General features: G+C 40.7%; 1 protein-coding gene across 3 annotated transcripts in view; it reads right to left on the bottom strand.

Moving 5' to 3' along the window:
- Positions 1 to 21,548, bottom strand: part of HIPK3 (homeodomain interacting protein kinase 3) — a 67,267-nt gene that overhangs the window by 42,156 nt on the left and 3,563 nt on the right. For all 3 annotated transcript variants that reach the window (XM_030273405.4, XM_030273408.4, XM_030273406.4), the window contains exon 2: positions 9,243 to 10,338. In XM_030273405.4, coding sequence (XP_030129265.4) covers positions 9,243 to 10,336 — 1,094 coding nt within the window. In that variant the 5' untranslated portion in view covers positions 10,337 to 10,338. The remainder of the gene's footprint in view (positions 1 to 9,242; positions 10,339 to 21,548) is intronic.

The raw sequence follows: 21,548 nt of genomic DNA, 5'->3' as shown, positions 1-21,548 counted from the left end.
CACAAAGAACAATATCCAATTACTGTTAGTGTGAACATAGCTTTTGCCAGTATATCTTTTTGGCAAGTATCAAGTGCTAGTACTGATCTATGACCTACAGCACACCCTAACAGTTTTTCAGCTGATAATACAACAGTAATATGCAGTTTAAAAGCTTCATATAGTGTTATATTTACACAAAAGCCCTGTACACGAGTGAGGTGATGCCTACTGTTTTTCAAAGAAGCCATGCAATGCACATGTTTGAAAGTTATCAGGGAATTAAGTTTTATTGAGAGAAAGTAACAAAAACAATGATAAAATGTATTTCATTTCAATTCCTAAAATCAATTTGCAGCAATTAAAATACATTTTAAATTCACATTAATTTTGAATCTTCAACATTAAAAAAGATTTTGTGCACTACACTTGAAACAATGAGGTGTACTCTTGTGAAAGATTTCATCGTGAAGTATTAGGTGGTTTAAACATTTTGAATACTTAAAGAATCACCACAAGGGTAAGACCCCGTCATTCTCAAAAAATCCAGGAAGGCATTCAAAATACTAATGAAAATTCAAGAGTGTAATTCTGAAAAAAGGTAACCACCTACAGAGATGATATTTTGCAAGAGACTGCTGCACTGTCCTGGGACAACTGAAATATCCTTGGTATTTACAAAGGGGGAAATGTTCTTAAGGTAACATCATAGTCTCAAAATGCAACTGCTTGAACATCTTGTCTGTGAAACGCTTTTGGCTTGTTTATCCCAGCCCTCTAATCCCATTTCACTTGCTAGAAATTGTTTTATTTACAGTCAAAAAAAAAAAAAATAAAACCACTTCAAAACATTAGCTAGCACTGCAGGACCAAGTACCTTCAAATATAGAGTATAAAATTTAACAGTCCAAACATTTCAGGCAATTTATATTCATACAAACTTGAATTCTATTTAATTACATCCCAAACAGTTATTTTTATCCTGGACACCAATACGACTTTCCAATCAGTGCCTGAATTCACAAGAGGTTTCTTCTCTTGTCAGTGTTTTGTTTTTTAATTCCCTAGTATTTTCTTGCTGGTTTTGGTCTGACTCCAGGCGAGTGTTTAGTGCCCTAAACACGCTCACATATCCATCTGCACTTGCTCAACCTGCTTGACTTTCCAGCCAACAGACTTCCAACACAGCTGCTCCATCCTCTTCACTCCTGGTAGAAGTCATGGATGCAGAAGGATGCAGAAGGAGCCTCCACCCACAGAACACCTCTCTCCTGAAGCCAAGGACACCAGGTGGAAGAGATGGACTGGAGCAGAGGCTTGGCTTTCCACCACCTGGATTCAAATCTTGTACTACCTGCTCTTCCACCAGGAAAGCCATATTCTCACAAGAGGCCCAGTGGGAGCAATTTGTCACAATATTTACAAATATTATCATTTACAAATGCATCTACAACTGATATTTTCTGTGAGATATCTGATATAGCCACGCTCACGTACTCGCAGATGCACGAGGAACAGATCTTCGTGACTTAAATATCAGTGCAGTGGAAAAAAAAAAAAAGGATCACATTTCAGTAGATCTATTTTAATGTGTGAAAAATAAAAGCTGCTTCCCAAAACTTCAGCCATGGCAAACAGGTCTATCATTCAACCTCAGCAAAAATTAAATTTGCAAGAACCAAGAGCTCTTTTGCCTTGAAAATCATGAAAGAATTTCCCTTCTGTTAAACTGAAGCAACCTAAAGACTAAGAGAACCCTCATCTGAACTCTGATTTACACTGTTGCTCCAGCCATCATGATTAACTTGAAATCTGGGCTGGCATTACTAGAATCTCTAGCAGGTACATGGTACCTTCAAATGCTCCATGTGTTATCCCAGGTTACTCAGAAAATCTCTAGCTCAGGAAAAAACCCAACAAGAAGGCAGGATGACATTTCATCCACTCCCATCCCCATGATTCTCCTGTGGGGCTTCAGAAATGATTTTTAAAAAAAACAAACAAAAACGTGCAAAATTACAGTAACCTTGACACTGTTTTCTACAGAATTTTAAAAAAAATCCCAATCATGAAACCAAAATCCCACACCATTAAAAAAATCTGCTCTTGTTTTCTGCTTCTATGAACAGAGAATAATAAGCTATTAGAGACCACGTTATGTTGACTAGAAAATAATGAGAGAATTGAAAATAGATTTGTTATCAAATAGCTTCATAACCATGAGATCATGAGGAGCTAAGATTGCCACTCCTGGATGATACTCGTAATAGTTTTTGTTCGGCCCTATTAATCATGAGGCAGAAGTTTAAAAGGGGAATTCAATAAAACAATTAATGAACAGTATGCAAAAAGTACAAACAAAGTCTTGCCAAATCAATAAAACAATTTGTTCACAGACACAAGCCACAAAGGCTTATCTTGACATGAAGTTCCGTTTGCTCCGATAAGGAAATAAACCAGCAGCCGCAGCTCTGCGACTTTAAAGAGGGGGGAAAAAAAATGGTGAAGTGTCCCAACTCACTTGTAACAGCAATTCCTTACATTATCAGGACTCTCCTATATATACCCCTGACAGTAACCACGCTCACAGCAGAGCAGCTGACTTTGAGCAGGCTGACCTTGAGCAAGCCAACGACCTCAGCAGCATGTACTTCTGGCTTATTTCACTGCAGCGGCGAAACAGCCTCACCATCTATAGAAGTCTACCGTTCCTGGCCACCACCCCTGACTATTTTAAGATATCCCAATACACTTCAGTGATGCACAGTTCAAAGTGATAGAATAACATCTGCTAGCATGTTGAAGTGGAAGTTGTTTACAGAGGCGTTTTTAGCTTGTTCTCGCACCACGCTTCCCAAACTGACAAAAAAATCAATTGATTAACAGAGCTTTGCTTCTCATTTAAACATATCAACCCCAAATTTAATAAACACTGAGAAAGAATTTTAGATTTTGTGAAAGGAGAAAAAACCCCAAGACACCCCACTCTAGATAAAGCTGATTTAGAAGCTTCAAGTATGCCACAGCAATGGGTGAACTTGAAAAGGCAGCTGCTTCCTGAGATGTCAGGTTTGTACAACTTCTCCCCTTGCCCACTACTTTAAAGAAAAGCTGCTTTAAGAGAGATGTTTATTTGTATACTGGTTTTTAACTGCTATCTGAAACATACAGACGCTGTATGCTGATCTGGTATTAGGGGAAGAGAATTGTCTACTGGGATGCAAACGTGTCACTGAGTCATAACAACCCATCCTGCTGACAAGCCCAACTTGCAGAGAGAAAACATTCAATTCCCAAAAGCCACTCCAGGGAGAGTCACTGTCACTGTTCTCAGGAGTCCCTGGAGTGACAAGGACCATGTCTAACCAAGTTACAAAGGCCCGGGAGAAAACAAGCCTCTCTGGGAATTCATGGCCATGAGAATGGTTTTTTTCTAATTTTGAAGGAACACATGTAAGAAAGGAGAACAAGGAGTCAAGTAAATTGCATAAATTTGAGGGGGGAAGAAGCCAGCATAAGCTGATGGTGGTTTATTCTGAAACTAAGCATGAATCTGCAAAAGTCATAAATAAAAAGCTGTCCTGCTGCAACAGCATCAGAGCACGCACAGAGCCCTCACTGAGCCCAGCTCAGGGGTAGTAATTAAACCACACAGCTCAACTACTTTATTCTTCTTCCAAAGCCCTTTAAAACAGAAGAGTCCATATCAGACCAAATCACTCTTTGAGTTGCAGCAGAACTGACTGGGCAAGTGAAAACAGTGTTGTGACCACAGAACACAATTATTATCACTTTTCCTCTGTCCCCTCTGATCTCCATGGGAGAGGAGGGTAAGAGAGGGAGAGGGGGGAAAGCCTGCTCTCAGCCACCAGGAACACATCCAACAGCAATTTTTTCCATCTCTCTAAGCTCCGTTGCAACACTATTGACATTTGGCATTTTGTCTGGAACGAGTCTGTTGATTAGCCACTACCCTTAGTTGGAAGGCTGGAGGGAGAATATCACTGTCCAGCTCTGGAATGGGGTGACTGCACTGAGTGCATCTACTCACATCACTTGCTTTTCCTTATGAGTGCACTGCTGAATACCCAGGATCATATTTTACCGCTGTCACCAGTGGAACAGAAAAACATTTCTGAGCTACGAGCATCTCTTACTAACCAGACACCTTCCACTCTGCCACACCACTGCAGCTGCCCAGCAGCCTATGTGGTCCAGCTGGTGCCCAGTTTAATCTGGAGATCACTTATATTGTTTCCCACTCCCTTTGTTTTCCCAATGAATCTGGCTTTGCTAAAGAACAGTTTGACTGCAGATCCCTGGATGCCAAAAGGAACATCTTTTGGATGGGAAACCAAGGGCTTATGATGCCTCAGGTTTAGCTTTTGTATTTTTCTGATTCTGTGCTGCTTTAGTGGGTGGGTCTGGGCCTCACATTAGGGGATGCTGATCTCTCTGCACAGAGCAGGGACACAAAACAATTCCTTCTCCAGCTGGGCACCAAGGACAAATGACCCAAATCTCAGGCCCAAGAGCACAAACAGCGTGGGCTGAAGAGGGAAAAGCAAGCAGGATGGGACTGCATGGGCTAAAGCTGGAATGCAACAACGAAGTCCAATATACAAATGGACCAAACCTTAAAAAAAAAGGGAGACCTCGTAACCAGTCGTCCATTTTGTGACCATTTTGGGTTCACCTGGGGTGTAGGCCTGGCTGGGTTCTTATACTGCCCAAGGTGGATCCATGGAGAAATCCTAATAAATACCTACTTTATTCTTTAGCTCTGTCTAGTCTCTGTTCTAGTTTAGCTTCAGAAGGCATCACTTATCCTCAAAACACATTTTCAGTCAAGCTTCCAGCTGCATTCTACCAGCAATATAATCTGACACAGCACAAGGGTGATGATGTTTTCCTTGGAGTCAGGAGGTGAAATAACCATGGAGGCAGCTACAGGGGCTGATGATGAGCCACTGTTGAACCCCCTTTGGGGGCTGTGCTGCAGGAGCCTGCAATGAAGCAGCACACTCACTCCTATGCCTGCAATGGCTCCTGACAGATCCACAGTATTACAGGAATTTTATGAATGATGAGTTTGGTAAGCTTTACTGAAGACTCATTCTCAAAATCCCCTCAGGAAGACAACCCAAATTAAATCAATACGAAGGTGATTCCCCTTGAAAAAAAAACAACTGAGCAGTAATTCCCTGAAGAGTCACCTCTGAGTGCCATGCACTGAGAAGGGCACTGCTTCCCATGGCAACAGAGAGGAAGGTAACCTGGCTCCCTGAGGCAGATGGGCAGCGCCACCCTGACCATCTCACTCCACCCCTCTTGGAAGCTACTGCTAATTGCAGGCAGCCATTCTGAAGCCTCTCTTCTCACACCTGCTTTCCCAAATGCATCTCACCTCAGGAAAGAGACAAAACAAAAGAAAATTACTTCCAGAGAGCGGAACACCATGCCCTGGGAAAACTTTCTGCCTTGCCAGATGAGCACAAGAGACCAGGCTTAGAAACAGATGTTTTGATTCTCCTCCTCCACAGCCTGCACTGCACTTTCCATTTGGGATGCAACACTCCCCTTCTCATGATTTGGGGCACAGTTGACCAAAAGGACAGCAACACACTTCTCATACCATTTCCATAAATGACAAAAGCTTCATCACCTACGCTGTACGTAAGGGTATTTTCTTTTGAAAATGTACACACTGCTTCGTTATTTACCTCCTTAGATCACTCGTAAAAGGTCAGCAGTCTTAACGTGTGAGGCCAGAAGCAGAAAAGGGCTTCAAATACCAGATCTCTCTAGTCCACAGCTATTAAAATCCAGACCAGCATAAAAAGAGCATGTAAGCACAGACACTGCCTTTCAGGGAAAGAGCGTTGAGAATAACATCTGATCTTTAAAACAAATAAAAAATCATCTCTGACTTCAGACAGTGTATCGTAGATAGTATTTATTCACAGCCATACTCACACATACAATTTCTAACAATGTAACAAACAGGATCTTCTAAAAGGCAAAAAAATGTCAAAATCTATTTTTCACACTTCTTTTAACCAGTTTCTTATTTTCTCTTTGCTTGACAAAGCTGAAACAGAAACAGGAAAACATCAAATCATTATCTCTCCACACAGTCTGTCTCCATTTTTCTGCTTGCTTATGCCCTTTTAAAATTCAGTTAGTTTCACTTGTTTAGGACCTCTCCTCATACAAAAGTGCCCCAATATCTCCAACAGTCATCATTAGGTCACCTCTCGTCCTGCTATAGGCCAAGGTAAGCCAGCCCATTATCCATTCACCTGGCTAAATAATGTTCCTCTCCTTAAGTCCTAATCCTCTTATTACTCATTTTTCCAACTCATTACTCACATCCTCTTACAGAATCAAAATAGTGACACTAGAATTCAAAATAAACACCCTAACACTGGACTTCGGAGCATTCTCCATTCTCATGTTCATCAGTTCCCTATGGTCCCAGGAATAAAAAAACAGAAGCAATGATCAGACTGGGGGAAAAAATAAAAACCAGCAAAACAAAACCAAAAACCTTCACAAACAAACAACCTTTTCTCTTTATTCAGTTTTGTAAAACTTGTTTCAACATGTCATAGTCAAACAGGTCAAACCTGCACTACCACTCCCAGGCTCTTCTAATACAAAAAAACATTTAAGTACAGTTATATTTTATATATAACTGCTCCTTATTTGACTGACCAAATGGACCATCTCTCTTCAAATAAATGCCATCTTAATACAAGATACTCTCTGAAGGCCCTTCTCATTCTTCTGTAAAACTTTTCCCTTCAAATTTCCCCAGCATCATCTATTTTAAAACCTTTTCAATCAAATCCCTATTTTCTGCTATTATTTACACAAGTCTGGTGCTTTCAATGGAACAAAAAGAAATTTTGAGGAATTGACAGTCTACACAAAGTTAGTTTTAATCACACAATTGGTAGAGAGCTACGCATCCGTGATGAAATCCAGCATGCTGAAAACCTGTTCAGAAGTAAAAACTTCTGCTGAAAGTGATTTTGAAGTATAGTTGTTAGGGTTTTGGGTTTTTTTTCCAAAATTACCTCAACCAATACTTAATATATTGAAAAAAAATTTCAAGTAGATGGACCCTAACCATTTCTCTTCTTTTTATTTCCTTTTTATTTTCAAACATTTCTGATTTAGATGCTACTTTAATATTAATACAAAACAAAGAATACTATTATTACACAAATATTATATAATATTACTATACAATATTATGTATTATTATACAAAACAAAGAATATCATCTGAAACCTGAATATTTACAAAGCACTTAAGCATAACTTACTAACTAGGAAATTTTAGGTGCAGATGCCATGAGTCCATATCATTCAACATCACTGAGACAAGACAAGGGCATGCACTGACAAATCTTATCTTATTCTTGGGGGATGCTATTTATTTTGAATAAACACCCTCAGGGAACCCGACTTACTCACATTTGAGTGCAATACAAGCATGTAAATGCCAAGGAGTTGCACTCTGATCCTGCCAGCAATGGACCTGCCCAAACCCATAAGCACACCAGAATTCTATTGAGAGCTGCAAAGCAATATCAAGGCAAGTAAAACACAACTACAGCTACTGTACTTTTATGTAGGCAACTAAAAAAGAACAATATCTTGTCTATTGAGCCATCTAAAACAGGAAAAAAATGCTGGAAGCAGTTATTTGAGGCTAAAGTACTACAATAGGACTACCCAGCCTGGCTGTCCACAGCCTTCCCTCTGTCAGTTCTTGGGGAGAAAGAGTGAAAAACGGCAATAGCTCACAATAATCTATAACTGCTTCAATAAATAAAAAAGTCAAAATGGGTAGGAAAACATTCTCAGACCATGCACCTCAAGTATGTGCTGGATTATGATTCTGCACAAACCAGCTTAAGCTAAAACACTTGTCTAGAGCCTCTCAGAATTCCTGCCACCTTTGTAAGCCTGGCCTGATTTGTTCTGAGAGGCCCAAAACCACTTAGTGTCCTAAGTGGTGTACAGCTTTTACACCAAAACGAACTCCCAAGGTACTTTACTTTTTATTCCCTCTCATATATATTTTTGTATAATGCGAACATGCATCAATCCATAACGTTTCCCAATTTAGTTTTCTTTTGATGAACTTCATGAAGTTTTTAAATCCTCTGCTGCAGTTTGCAATTAAGTAATAGAGAACGCAGGTGATGAATCAGAATATTTTATGTGAGCACTGTACATGCAGCATTCTTGTTTACAAGCTACAGGCAAAAAATAGATTCCTCTGGCATGAACTCCAATCACTAATTTCATCAAGCCTAGAATTGTAGGGCACAAGTTTTCATTTCCAGCATGAATAGCTGTAAAATATTTAAAATTTTCTTCCAAGTACTCATTGTCCTAGTCTACTAGCTTCTTACTCAATCAGCAGACGGGCAATACACAGCACATACTTGTGCCAATGATGCAAAACAGAACTGAAAAAGATCTTCAATCAAGACAAGTTTAGCTTATAAGGAAACAAAAGGACTAAATATTGATAATTTTTAAATGTTAGGCAGATTGGGTAACTATTCAATGAAAGTTAAAAAAAAAAACCAACAAAACTATTGAAAACATACATCCATTTTCAGGCAAAAGTAGAATGTAACCATATACCAAAATCACTTTAAAAACCCTTCTGGTATCACCCTAAATATTTAAGCATCCTATCACTCCCTAACTCCAGAAGTTTACTGAACTCCACAGCTGCTGAAGGCACTCAGTCAGAATGGAGTTTCTAAGAACTAAGGAAAATATTTACAAGCGCTGGAGAAAAACAGAGGCATTTACATAATCTTTGGCAACAGGATATAGAAACATGGCACTTCTAGGACACTGTCCAGCTGCTTACAGGAAAAAAAATCCATCATGTTAGGAAGGCTGGAAAGACATCCTAAACAAGCAACTGAAAGATAATTTTTTTCCTTTTCCTTTTGAACAGTGTCAGAGGTCTGAAAATAACAGTAAGTGATGACTTCAGAGAGCAACACAAAATATACTGCCAGGAAAAAGACAACACTATAAAAACATTCAAAGGAAGTATTCACATTCAAAATGGCAACCGACTACAGAATTTTCACATTCCTAGATGGTTTTATCCTTTCCAAATTATTCTTACCAGTTACCTGGAGGAGCAATTATTTAAGCCATTAAGAAATGCTAAAACCTTGTTCCGTAACAGGTAAAAAAACCAAAGTAAAAGACACCTACCTGTAATACCGAGATTGTAAATAAGTTGAACAAATAGTCTTTGATACATGGCTGGCAGACCCAAAGTCTATGACTTTGACCCGGTAAGGCTGCCGAACAGGATCCACCAACATAATGTTCTCTGGTTTGAGGTCAGCATGGATTAAACCCAGACTTTTTAGTTTTTTCAGTGCAGTGGCCACTTGTTGCAGAATAGGCCTTATTACTTTCAGTTGCAGAGGGCTGAACTTGTTTTGTTTCAGGAAGTCGTACAAATTCTGTTCCAACATCTCAAAAACCAAACAAGTATGGTTACGATGCTGAAAGCATTCATAGGCTCTCACAAAGTTAAATTCATCAGCGTTTTCAGTGCTTAGCCTCGCTAGGATGCTCACTTCTATCTGCCCTTGGCGCACGTACGAAGGATGATTCTTCAAGATTTTGATCGCCACAATCTCATTCGTCCCCCTTTTCCAGCACTTGACTACTTGTCCAAAGGTCCCTCGTCCCAGGAAATCAAGAACCTCGTAGGTGTTTTTCACTGAGCACAGCACCTCGTGCTGCACCAGCTGGTAATCCCCGTCCCCGCCGGTACCACCCTGCTTGGACGCCGCGGCCGTGGCCACCACCGTCACCGGGTTGGCCACGCCGCTCTGCAGCATTGCAGGCAGGATGGACAGCTCGTCAACGATCTGCATCGTGCTGCTCTGCCTCTCCAGCTCCTCGCTCTTACGCTTCAATCCGCATCGCCGGGCTCCTTCCAGGATATCCGACCAGCTTCCCTGCGTCCCGGCCCGAGGGGCCTCCAGCTGAGGCTGCTGCGCCCACACCGCCAATGCTTTTGTAGCACCTGCAGTATCTTTTAAAGCAACAGCATTTGACTGCAACCAAAAGCTCTGTCCTCGAGGTCTATCAAATGGGTTTTTAGTCTGAAAGAAAGTACTAACCCTGTGGGGAGAAATTCCAAAGTTTTTACCATTCACATAGATTTGCGGGTAGGTTCTTTCGTGGTACACGCAACTGCTTGGTTCTAGTTTGAGTTTCTTCACACTACAAAAGGCACTTGACTGGGTTTGATAAACATATGGTGGATAGACCAAGACTTGTGAGGCCATACCTACAAGGGGGAGAGGAAAAGAAAAAACAAGTGAAAATTGTGCACATTCCCAAGCTTTCCAAGCAGCTGCTACTTCTAAAAGAAAAATCACAACACAACTATGTTCTCCAAATGAGCTGGTCTAAAGTTGTTTTATATTTCCTTTCTTGTGGCAGAACAAAGCCCTCGCACTTTACCAGTGCCCACAGGAGGACTTTAGCAGCAGCAGGTTACTGCAGTTAAGTGCTTCAGCTGGTTGCACAGGACTGAGACAGGCTGCAGCAGAGCACTACATGGCATTTTTCAAATGGGGTCCTACCTTTGTGTTACTGAACTCAACTTTCATTTAAAACCTCCCACCATTTCTACACACAAAAGTAGCACAGTGTTCACTAACAGAACTGAAAACCCAATTCAAATGTTTAGCAACCATGGCATAAAATAACTCAGAAGTTCTTAATTGTGAGTCAATGGTACCTGTTACACAAGGTATCCAACCTATTCACTGTAAACACCAGCAGCCTGCCGAGAACAGACGAATGTCACAACTGCCACAGATCAAAGAATTTCACTGGGATGAAAATGAAAGTGATCAAGCCATGTGATGGAGCCCAAAATAACTCAGGGGGCATGGGCATGTACACATAAACAACAACAAGGCTCCAGTAACCTACGATGTACAGTAACCTAATCCAGCCACGGAAGGCAGGTGCTTTCCCCGAGTTCTGTTCCACCCCGCTGCAGAAATTCGTGTATCAGCAACAGAGCCATGGGGGTAGAGGCACTGAGGTTACCTTCCAGGTGTCCTCTATGCACTGACCCAGTGTCCCCTTCCAGACCTGTCAAACAGCAGCCTTCAACTTGTCTGTCACATAGTTAAGCTAAATACTAAGAAAAAGGCTCTGGATGGACCCCAGTGTAACTACAAAGTTTTGGGGAAGTTATGGTTTATACCAGTCTGATCAGCTCCCAAAGACAAATTCAATACAATACCTTAATTAGATCACTTAATCACACCAAGCACATGAAAATTCTGGTAATAGGTATTTAAATTGCAGATGAGTCACATAAAACTTGAGCTAGACATTGCAGTGACTCTGATCAAATGAAAACTAACCAAAAGCACAGCATAATTATTCTGAAGCTGTGATTTGATTTATGCAAATGAACATTTAGATATCTTAAGAGCAATTAAAATAATCATACCAACACCTCAGTTTAGAATCCCCTAATGGGTTTTGTCCCAGCTGTAGAAGAAAACTTCAAAGCCCTCTCCTTCCCAAAGCTGTTTTCTCAGAGCCAGAAGATGTAAAAAGCTGGAGACAGCCAGGAAACAGCTGGGCTCTCCTGCCACCAAACATGATGGGACTGCCACTGGCCTCCTGCTCCACACCAAGGATTTAACATTAATTACTAAGCTCAAAACACAGGAAAAAATCCCCCAAGCTCTTGACTTTTCCCCTAAATAACCCACCCCACTACAAGGTGTTTAAGCATTATTATTGACTAAGAGATCTTACTGCCTTTTCTATCGTAACTATATATAAATAAATCACTTATCCTGATCATATTGTTTAGATATCCAAATATCAGCCCTGACTGCCTCAGAGAACACATACATCCAAGCCTCCCTGGAGCTTCCAGTGGCACCTGCACAGTGCAGGCCAAGCCAAACCTATCAGCATCTTACTATTCCTCCAGTTCTGGGATGTCTCAAATACCACATCTGCCAAAGACACTAAAATATTACAAAATAATGTTTGGGTGGTTTCTTCTTGAAACCTTTCTGAGGTTCCCACTAAAAAATACTCTGCTTGCTTGTTCATCACAATCCCCTCACTTTTTGACACACGTGTGCATGAAACACGTAAGATATTCAAACTCAAAAAGCACGTACACTTCAAAAGCAAAGAAACTTCTCAAGGACACACTAGTGTGTTATCCCAGTTTGCTGACAGGGGGGTTCAGATGACCAGAATCACCTTCTTGACTCACAGACAAATCCAAATGCTGGGCAGGCCCAGATGCACAGGCACCCCACAAAACCCCTGGGCAGGAAGAGGTCCCATGCACCTCCAGGCAGGAGGGAGTGGGGACACCTGGCCCCACAGGTGACAACCTGGCCAAGCTGCAGCAGCCCCAGCAGGTCCATTTGCCCTGAATCTGCCATGACCTAATAGCAAAATTCCTCCTCCCCTGAACTTCTAGAGAAGGTATTTCCCTGTGTAAGCTTGTCTCATCAAAGCTGAGGGCACTAGATGATGACAGTAAGTATTTTGAAAAAAGTACACTGAAATTAAGGATGTTTTTGGAAGACAGGACAGTCCAGCATGAGGAGAACCAGAGAGACCAGAGGCCTACTCAAATCCTCACCTGAGCCTGTAAGGACCACTGGCATTCAAAAATGTGTAAATTTTCTAGAGCTCATGCTGCTCAAACCAGTCCAGAAGGTTTAGAGGAACACAGTCCCAGCTTCCTCTTCAACATTAATTTCAGCTGGATAAGAAAAACTAGACTATCGCTTTTGGGGTTAGTGTGTTTCTTACAGGCCTAACTCCACAACCCTGAACTCCGACCACAGTAACAGCTCTGTTTGCAGATAAGAAGTGTTTACTGAGTTATTACAAGAACATTTTTAGCAACTCAAAAAAAAAAAACAAACCCTACAAAAAAAGAAAATTGACCATTAAATAGAAGAGATAACATACGCTGGAAGAACAACCTTTGATACAATCATTACAGACTGAACTACTAAAATAAAATTTTACTCCCCACAAATAAAAATAGACTTGTATAATCACCTAATTTCTTACCTTCCCCTAAACACTTCTTCATCACTCCCATGATTTTGTTTGTCTTTTTCTAAACATACACTTCTAGATGCCAATGTCACTTGGAGTAGCCACAGTATCTTCACATAACCAGTGAATCCTGTGAAACAGGCACATAAAACCCTGCAGCATCCTACACCTGAGGTTGCTTAAAGACCTCTGCCACACACAGTGCTCAGAAGGCATTTCAGGCAGAAGCACACTCTATCCAACATATATGCAATGAAATCCATCCAAACAGCATGGAACTATCCAATACATCCAGCTGTTGGAGGCCTTTGCTTTGAGAACCTAAGTTGATAAACAGAACTTATTTCCCCCCACCCAGATGAAAACAAACCCCCACACACAGCAGAGCTGCACAACAAACCTTGAAGAGAAAGGGAAAATACCACAACACCTCTATTGTAACAGCACTGCTATGTTGTAAGGGGTTTTTTGATGGTTTGGGGTTGTGGGTTTTTTTGTGGTTGGGGATGGTTTGGTTTTTTGGTTCTGTTTTTCTTACTGGGTTGATTTGTTTGTGGGGTTTGGAAGATTTTTTTTTAAGTATTTTGAGGTATTTGGATTACAATACAATCCTATGGATAGCTACACCTGAAAGAATAGAGTTATTGTGTTGCAGGATTTTTGTTGCCCATTTTTTTAAACCAGGACTCCCAGCAAAAGAAAATAATACACAGCACATTTTCACCTAGCAGAGAGCGGATCTTTCTTTTCCCCTGTCACAAAACATTTCACTGAGTTCATACATCTTTCTGCATACTTGTAATGAGACTGCTCCTGCTTCCTCATACAAACTGAAGATGGTCAGACTACACCCACATTAACAAACCCAGCACCAGACCCAAGAGAGGGATGTGTACAGCCAAACAACCAGTGCTAAAGGAAAGAAAAAATCTTCTGGGCTCATTTCAGGGAGGTTACTTGACCCTGAACACAATTTCCAGATAAATTTAATAAATTAAATAAATAAATAAATAAATAAATAAACAATATTTTTATAATATAAAAAGTGCAATTTCCAGGTGACAGTACTACAGGCAGTCTCAGAGTAACTTCCTACTTCGGTTTTGGTCTCAGAGAAGTTGCCCCACATTGCCACAGACATATTTTCATGCCCTCTTCTCCTTCCCCAAGTGCAAGGAAAGTGTGACAACCTCACTCCAGCACAGCACCTGCTCCTGGGCAGTGGTACACACAAGCTGAATTTGGCTCTGGAGTTCTCCAGCTTGTATTCTCCAGTTGGAGGTTGCTGCATCCCACCTCACTGCTAGTGAATGCTGCAGGGAATGTGCACAAGAAAGGCTGTCCCCAAAACACCTACCGTTAGCCCCTCTAGAAAGGCTTCCTTTGAAGGAACCAGTCTGCTTGGTTTGAAGCAGAGAGAACTGGGAAAACTTGGCTTATTAAACATGAAACCATACAAAACATGTGACTTCTGAGCCGAGTTAAGGCTGTGAATTCTGAGCTCCTGAAAAAAGCATGAACAAAGCAACGAAGCAAACATATTTCAACTGAGTAAATTCATTGTTTATTCCTTTCAATAAATTAACTAATATCTTTTCAAAAAGTAATGCCAGTGGACAGGAGGCACTGCAGTTTGTCCCCCCACAGCCAAGGTTCCCTCTACAGAAACTGAGCAGGGAACCACACAGATGCTCTCTACTTCTCAAAATTACATCTCCAGCCTTCTCAGGCTAGGCAAACTCAGCAACACCGCCGACTTGGCAGACTGTGACAGCACAGGCTGCTCCAGGCCTGAGCACCTTTAATAATTAACTGTACAGTGAATTTCCACATGACTGACTGGGGGGTACGTGGCAGTGTAACTGGTTAATAAGGCCACTGCAGGGGACTCAGGAGAAATTGCCACACTGCTCCCTTAATTTGCCTGCAGGACGCACAGCTCCTTCCCCCTGCCCCAGCAGCGCAGTCACCCTGCTGCTCCTGCTGTAGTGAATTCCCAGCCAGAGGCAGCCACCTAATAACAGAGTTAAACTGTAACCCGCAAAAACTTGTTTTCCAACTGCTTTCAGGCCTCCATGGGCAAAAACCACCTCCAGAGCTCTCAGAACCTCCTCACAGTGCAGCTGGGCGTCGAGGGAGGCTTTCTAAACACCCAGTAACTTCCAGCAAATGCACAACTTGAGCAGTGGCACTTATGAAATGTTTTGTGTACATTATGCATCACTTTGGAAACGCTGTAAGGATGCTAACTATTATTTTTCCAGGTAAAACAATTGTTCTTTTCATATTAGGTGCCACCCAACTTCTCAAGTCATTCAGCAAATACAAAGCTGAATTAGTTGCCCTCTCTTTCCGCACAGATTACCAGCAGTTCATTACCAGCAGTAGCAGCACCTCTACGTTATTGTTTATTTTGGATGTGTAGCTGAACAAGCTGTACTGATGCAAGTACTTTCATACCCCCGTGACCTGTTCACCCTGAGGAATTCCCTCACTCCAGCTGGACAATTAAAAACAAACCACTGGCAATTGGGGTTTCATGCAATTTATAAAGGAAAACATATCCATAGAGAGTGCAAAGCGCCCAGAAATACAAGGCCAGGGATTCCCTCCCTCCGGCCACCTCAAAACCAGCTCTGAGCAGACTTGTGACCCACAGAAGGGAGAGAGCAGAGCAAAGGAGAAAGCACCGAGGTGTTCCAGGTAACTTGTGCCCTATAAATGGTTTCCTCACACAAGGACAGAGGCAATTCTGGACACAAACTGCACAGGCACACACACAGAGCCAGGAGATGCAGGAGCAGCTGATGATACCTCACCAAAAACCAACACCCAGTTCTGGGGCAGCAACCAGAGATGCAGTTTAATGACAGAATCATCACCATTCTTGACTAAAACCCATGTTTCAGAGCTCAGGGATTATTTTGGCCCATCATTCACCAGGAACATTCAGCTGAGCCAACACAGCCTTTGCCCAACATGAAACCTCGGTCCTGCACAGGTCCAGGCTGAAAGGCCAAAGGTTGGCTCCAAGTTTGAGAGAGTTTTAGTGGGAAGCAAAGGATACAATGATCCAATTCTGTCCTTGCAGAACCTAGTTACTAAACACCAAAAAAAAAAAAATGTTACAGGATGGTTTAGGTCAGTGCAACAGTGGAGACATTTTTAATCAGATACCACCAATGTTGCTCTGATAGCAGAAATTGAAAATACCAGTTGGTTTAAGTGCGATACAAACCAGTCTCAATTGCACCATTGTCTCAATCCTTGGCAACAGAACTGACGCCATACACTGAGCACAAACATATTTTACATAAAATATCAGAGTGAACTGCTATGACTCAACGCTGCCATAGCACCAGCAGCAGTACTCAAGAACACAATTGCTTTATTCACATTTTCCACGAATATCAAAAGCTCAATCTTGTGATACCAATATGACTGCAATCATAGCTAAAAAGATAAATGAAACAGTACTCAAAGCATTTCTTTTCCTTCTGGGCAAGCTGGAAAGCAAGCCAGCAGCCCCCAGTGAGAACATGCCCTCCAAATCAGAATGTGCCACCATCAACATAAACAGCACATTTCCACAAGCCAGGGCTTCACCAGCCTAATCTCTTCTTTTAGAAGACTAATTCTTTTTGAACCTGGAAACAGTAGGCACTCTCAAACAAAAGTCTCTTGCAGTGGGCTTTAGGAGAGCCCACACCTTCTGCAGGACAGAAGTGCTGAAGGATCCATTCAATTCACTGCTACTGTCTGCCACCCTTCAATGCAGCAGGAGGGACCAAGGCAAGCAGAGAGACAGGGCACTTTTTCCATTGCCCTAAGTATTTCCAAAATATTTTGCCACCTTCCCTAAAGCAGAAATAAAATTTGATAGAGAGGATTTGCCCAAACTGCCTGTTGGTATATTATGTGTTCAAAATTCACTGCATTTAAAAAAAAATTACTTCTTAGTCCTTTCTTATTTCCAGTCATTTTCTTTTTATGCAATTGGTTAATTTTGCATTTTTTAGAATGCTGGGCTTTTATTAGAACTAAAAATTGATCAACACATCCAAGCAATTTACTTTGAAATTTCATTTTAGAATAGCTCTAGACAATACCAAAAGCAGCTCCTGTAAGAATATACATCTAGATGTTTGCTGCCTCTTCACAGAATGTAAGGCAGAACATCTGCATGCACATGAAGGGGTCCTACTTAGAGTCCATCAAGTCCTCTCAACTACTCAGTGAAGAGGAAACTCATCCAAAATTATCCTCCTCTCTCACACTAAAAAAGATTTTCACCTGGACAAAACAAACCAACAAGCAACAAAAACCAAAACAAACAAAAACCAAACAAATTTTAAAAAAAACAACAACACAAAATTCCTGTTCTCCCTACAGGACCTGCACATTAAGTCTGCCAGCAGCACACACACAAAAAACCTGTTGAGCTCATTGAGTCTGACCTGCAATGCAAAAATTTGCAAATCAGGCTCTCCTGTACCACCTGGTAGTAAGCAATATTTGAGTTAAAACTTTGCCCAAATACATGAAAAAATCAGTCCCTCTTCCAAGAATGTCATTATCAAGTGGTTAATGAGTTGTCAAGACAGCACACCTATTCAACTTCCTCTGCAACAAAAACGTCAGAGTAAATAGGAACGTTAGCCTTTATTTGTTTTAAAACTGACTTAACTGTAACATAATTAAGGCATCTAATCCCATACACTTATCGTGATTGATCTTTTTCTGCTGCAGTTTTCAGGTCAGTTGCCCCAGCTACATCCAGCAACAACTTTCAAACATATACAGACTGAGGTAAACACACACACAGTAAGCACATGTTTGGAAGGCATTTTTACACATACACAAAAAAAACCTCTGTGAAGTCCCAGTATTTTTTCCATCATAAAAATCCATTATTTAAAAGTGGTTTGAATATTCTGCTATTACATAACAGGTGTTTTTCTTTCCTTGTAAGCAACACCATCATGAAAATAGCATTGCTTGCTTGCTGAAAACAGCTGCATAATTGGGCATGGCATTTACTGTAGAACAGTAAAGAAAAAATAAGAGGGAAAAGGTTTTTACCACTTCTTTCAGCTTTCCAAGGATGTAGAGAAGCAGTATTTCCTACAGGTAAGTATCAGTGCATTAGAAATCCATTCTCTCTCAGGGAAGGATCAGCCTTCTGTCTCCTACCAATCAATAACTGTAATAACCCATATTATAATGCTTCCCAAAGCCACCAGGGCAAGAAATGTCCTCCCTGCCCCTATGCAAAGAAACTTTTCAATTTAACTACACAGAAAGCATGTGAAAAGAAAGATTATATGCAGCATACAACCCACTACCTGGGGGCTATAATAGTACTGATTAATGTGCATACATTTTGTCTCTATTGTATTCCCATCCATGTTTAATAATCTTTCCACTTGTAGCATAAATAAACTTGTAACAGCCAATCTTGTTTTAATCTTCAGAAGGATGTTTAGACACATCTGTGACAGAGTTTTAAAAACACACCTAGTCTCAAACAGCATTTGTCACAAAGAGCTCCCAAAGCATTTCTTGGGAAAACTGCCCACCATGCCCTCTCGCTGGGCTAAGAGCTAACACAGTCCACAGGAAGAAGCCAGCTCACAGCATCATTACAAAAGCCATAAAGAAAAGTTATTAAAATCACTCTTTAGTATCTCAAGAAAGCAATCCACTCCTATTAGGGTGAATACAAACTATTTCTGTGAATCACAAAATAAGTTGGTATTAAAAGGAAAAAGGAGACAAAGAGCTTTTTTCTCCTCTTAGGAATAAATCTGGTTCCTTCAGAAGGGCTTCACAAGATCTCAAACACCAAAATTCCCACACTTAACAGATTCAAATGCTGAAAAACTAAGATTATTTGAATACCTCTTCTACCCACATACAATCCCTCGAAATCTTCAAAAAGAAGCTGTGGAAAAAACTTCTCAACACACAGACTGTAGACAAGCAACCAAGTCCAATAGTTAAAAACAAAAAAAAAGTTTTAAAAATTAAAAAAAAAAAAAGGAAGAATTGAAAGGAAAGGGGTAGGAAGTAGCAGACGACCAAAGTTTCTAGGAAATGATGCACATCAACAGCTTCAGTCAAAAAGACAGAAAGGCATCTTACAAGAAACAACTAAAAATCTTCCTGGAAATTGTTTAAGTTCCATCAATTGTGCCAACACAGAAAAAACCTGCACCATAGGAAAGAGGAGAAAAAAAATAATATCTTTTACTTAAATTAGTGGAATTTCCTAAAAGTTAACATAGCATTTATTTAATGCATACAAAGGACCAAAACAAAGCAGCAGACATGTTGAGACTGTGGAAACACGAGAGATGAAATGTTTAGTCTATCTACATATGAAAAAGTAAACTACTTTTGCAAAAGTAAATTAATAAAGCTTTAGAAAAAACTGGGTATATAAATACTTTTTATGGATGCCTGATACTAGTGGTTACCCATATCTTCCAAAGGCAGCTTAGATCACCAGTCAGAAAAACTTCTATTCCTCCCTTACAAACTTTCTAATGATTATTGGTATGAAGTAATTTTCTCTCTGCATTTTTGCCTTTATAGATGAGCTTCCATGCAGCCCCTGAGCCTGCACTAGGTCCCATCCAGCAGGCAGGCGCTTGTTTCAGTCCATTCCAGCAGGAACAGGGAGAGGTTCAGGTGGCAGCTGACGCCCAGAGGGACCTGGTCACGCTATAAAAGCAGCAACCATCTCTGCAATGAGGACACTCCAGCCCCATACAAAGCACAGCTGCACCAGCTGTGCTTATTGCAATCCCAGCTGAAGTTGCTCTCCTGGCACTTTTTCCTGCCCAGGGACCAGTTTTGCCCTCTCACTTCAACCACTGCAAGATGAGGTCAGCACAAGGCAAGGAGACCAACTTCTATCACACAGTTCAAGTAAAACAAAAGAAAACTCCTAAAGTAACCCAAAGCAGGTTTTCTCAGGTACTGGTGGCTGCTTGCCCCAAGGCAAGCTGCTAGCCAAGCCAAACTTTGTGATAAAAATCTTGCCTCACCCAGCAAATTAAATTCCTTGGAAGTTTGGTGTCCTGGTGACACAAAGAGCAGCTGCAGGACAGTGGAGCGAGATGACCCAGAGCAGCTCAGCCTCCAGAACGGAGCAGAGCACAAGACACTCAGACCAGTGGATTATGAAATCCAACAGGCCTGGACAAGTGGCCATGGGCATCTCCAACCATCTCCAAAAGCTCCTCTTTTCAGGGTGTTTATGGGACTCAGTATCAGGACCTGGGTTTTCTTGCCCATAAGTTTTCCAGCACATTCTAAATGGGTGGTTACCATGTAACCACCCAATGTATCCAGCAAGCGATGCTCATACAAATAAAAACTAATTTCTATTTGGCAATAAATGACTTTTTACATTAGAAATGTTATTTGTACTTCATTTGTAGTGTGCTTTAAAAAGCACTAAAAAGATTTCTGGAACTGTTATATTATTTCAGCAAGAATGGAAAGCATGAGTTTAAGATTACTGATTTTAAAGATTGCTTTTTTGATGGGAGTGCCCCTCCTAACATGCAAAAAGAGTTCTCTGTATGTAAGAATCCAATTACTTTTTTAATATTGGGAGTTGTTGCAGCTTTGATCATCCTAAAAGATAGGAAAATACTTCTTATGTCTATTTTGTCTTCGGATGTTTGACTGCATCTTCTTTTATTGCTCTGTTTTGGAACTTGAACTTAGCATTCTCCTGTTATACCCAAATACTGTAGAGCATAAGAGAGCTGAATAAAAGGAGGGAAAAAAGAATTATATTCCTTACTTACAAAAATGAATAATTTCCTAATCTTTTTCTAAAAGCATAACATACTGCACAAAAAGTTTACATAATGCTGGACCTAATAAATATGTAATGTTAATATTGGGAGAGGAATTTTGAAATTACACTGACTCCAAGTCTCAGCAAAGGGGAAAAAAACAGAACTAAACTACTTGAGTCTACTTGTTTAAAAAACAGTTCAGTTATTTGGCTCTTCTTCCTTTTCCAAGCCAAATTGCTACACCAGAGATTAACTCCCTTTTGTCAGAAAGTTACCCGCTATTAAAAAATGAATGTTAAAGTCCTCTCTGGAAAAAAGTGATATACTATGGAAAAAAATACTACAAAACTTTACAAAGATTATCCCCAAACTGCATCTAAAACCAAGGCTCACAACAACTCCTGCCATCTTTTTCAACATTCACTATATTGAAATAAAACAACTGAAGAACTGGGGGGAAGAACCTAGCCTGAAGGAAATACTACATTATCAAATAAAGTTACCAACTAAAATCCATTTTCACAATTACATGCTGTTCCCCTGCTCACCTGTCACTCAAAGCACAGTGACTCTGAAGAAAAGCAAAGTTACAATTTCTCTGTGAAAGAGATAG

Source organism: Taeniopygia guttata, chromosome 5 (assembly GCF_048771995.1).
Source record: "Taeniopygia guttata chromosome 5, bTaeGut7.mat, whole genome shotgun sequence".
NCBI classification, from domain to species: domain Eukaryota; kingdom Metazoa; phylum Chordata; class Aves; order Passeriformes; family Estrildidae; genus Taeniopygia; species Taeniopygia guttata.
The sequence above is the reverse complement of the archived record's forward strand: the minus strand, read 5'-3'. Positions and strand labels throughout refer to the sequence as shown.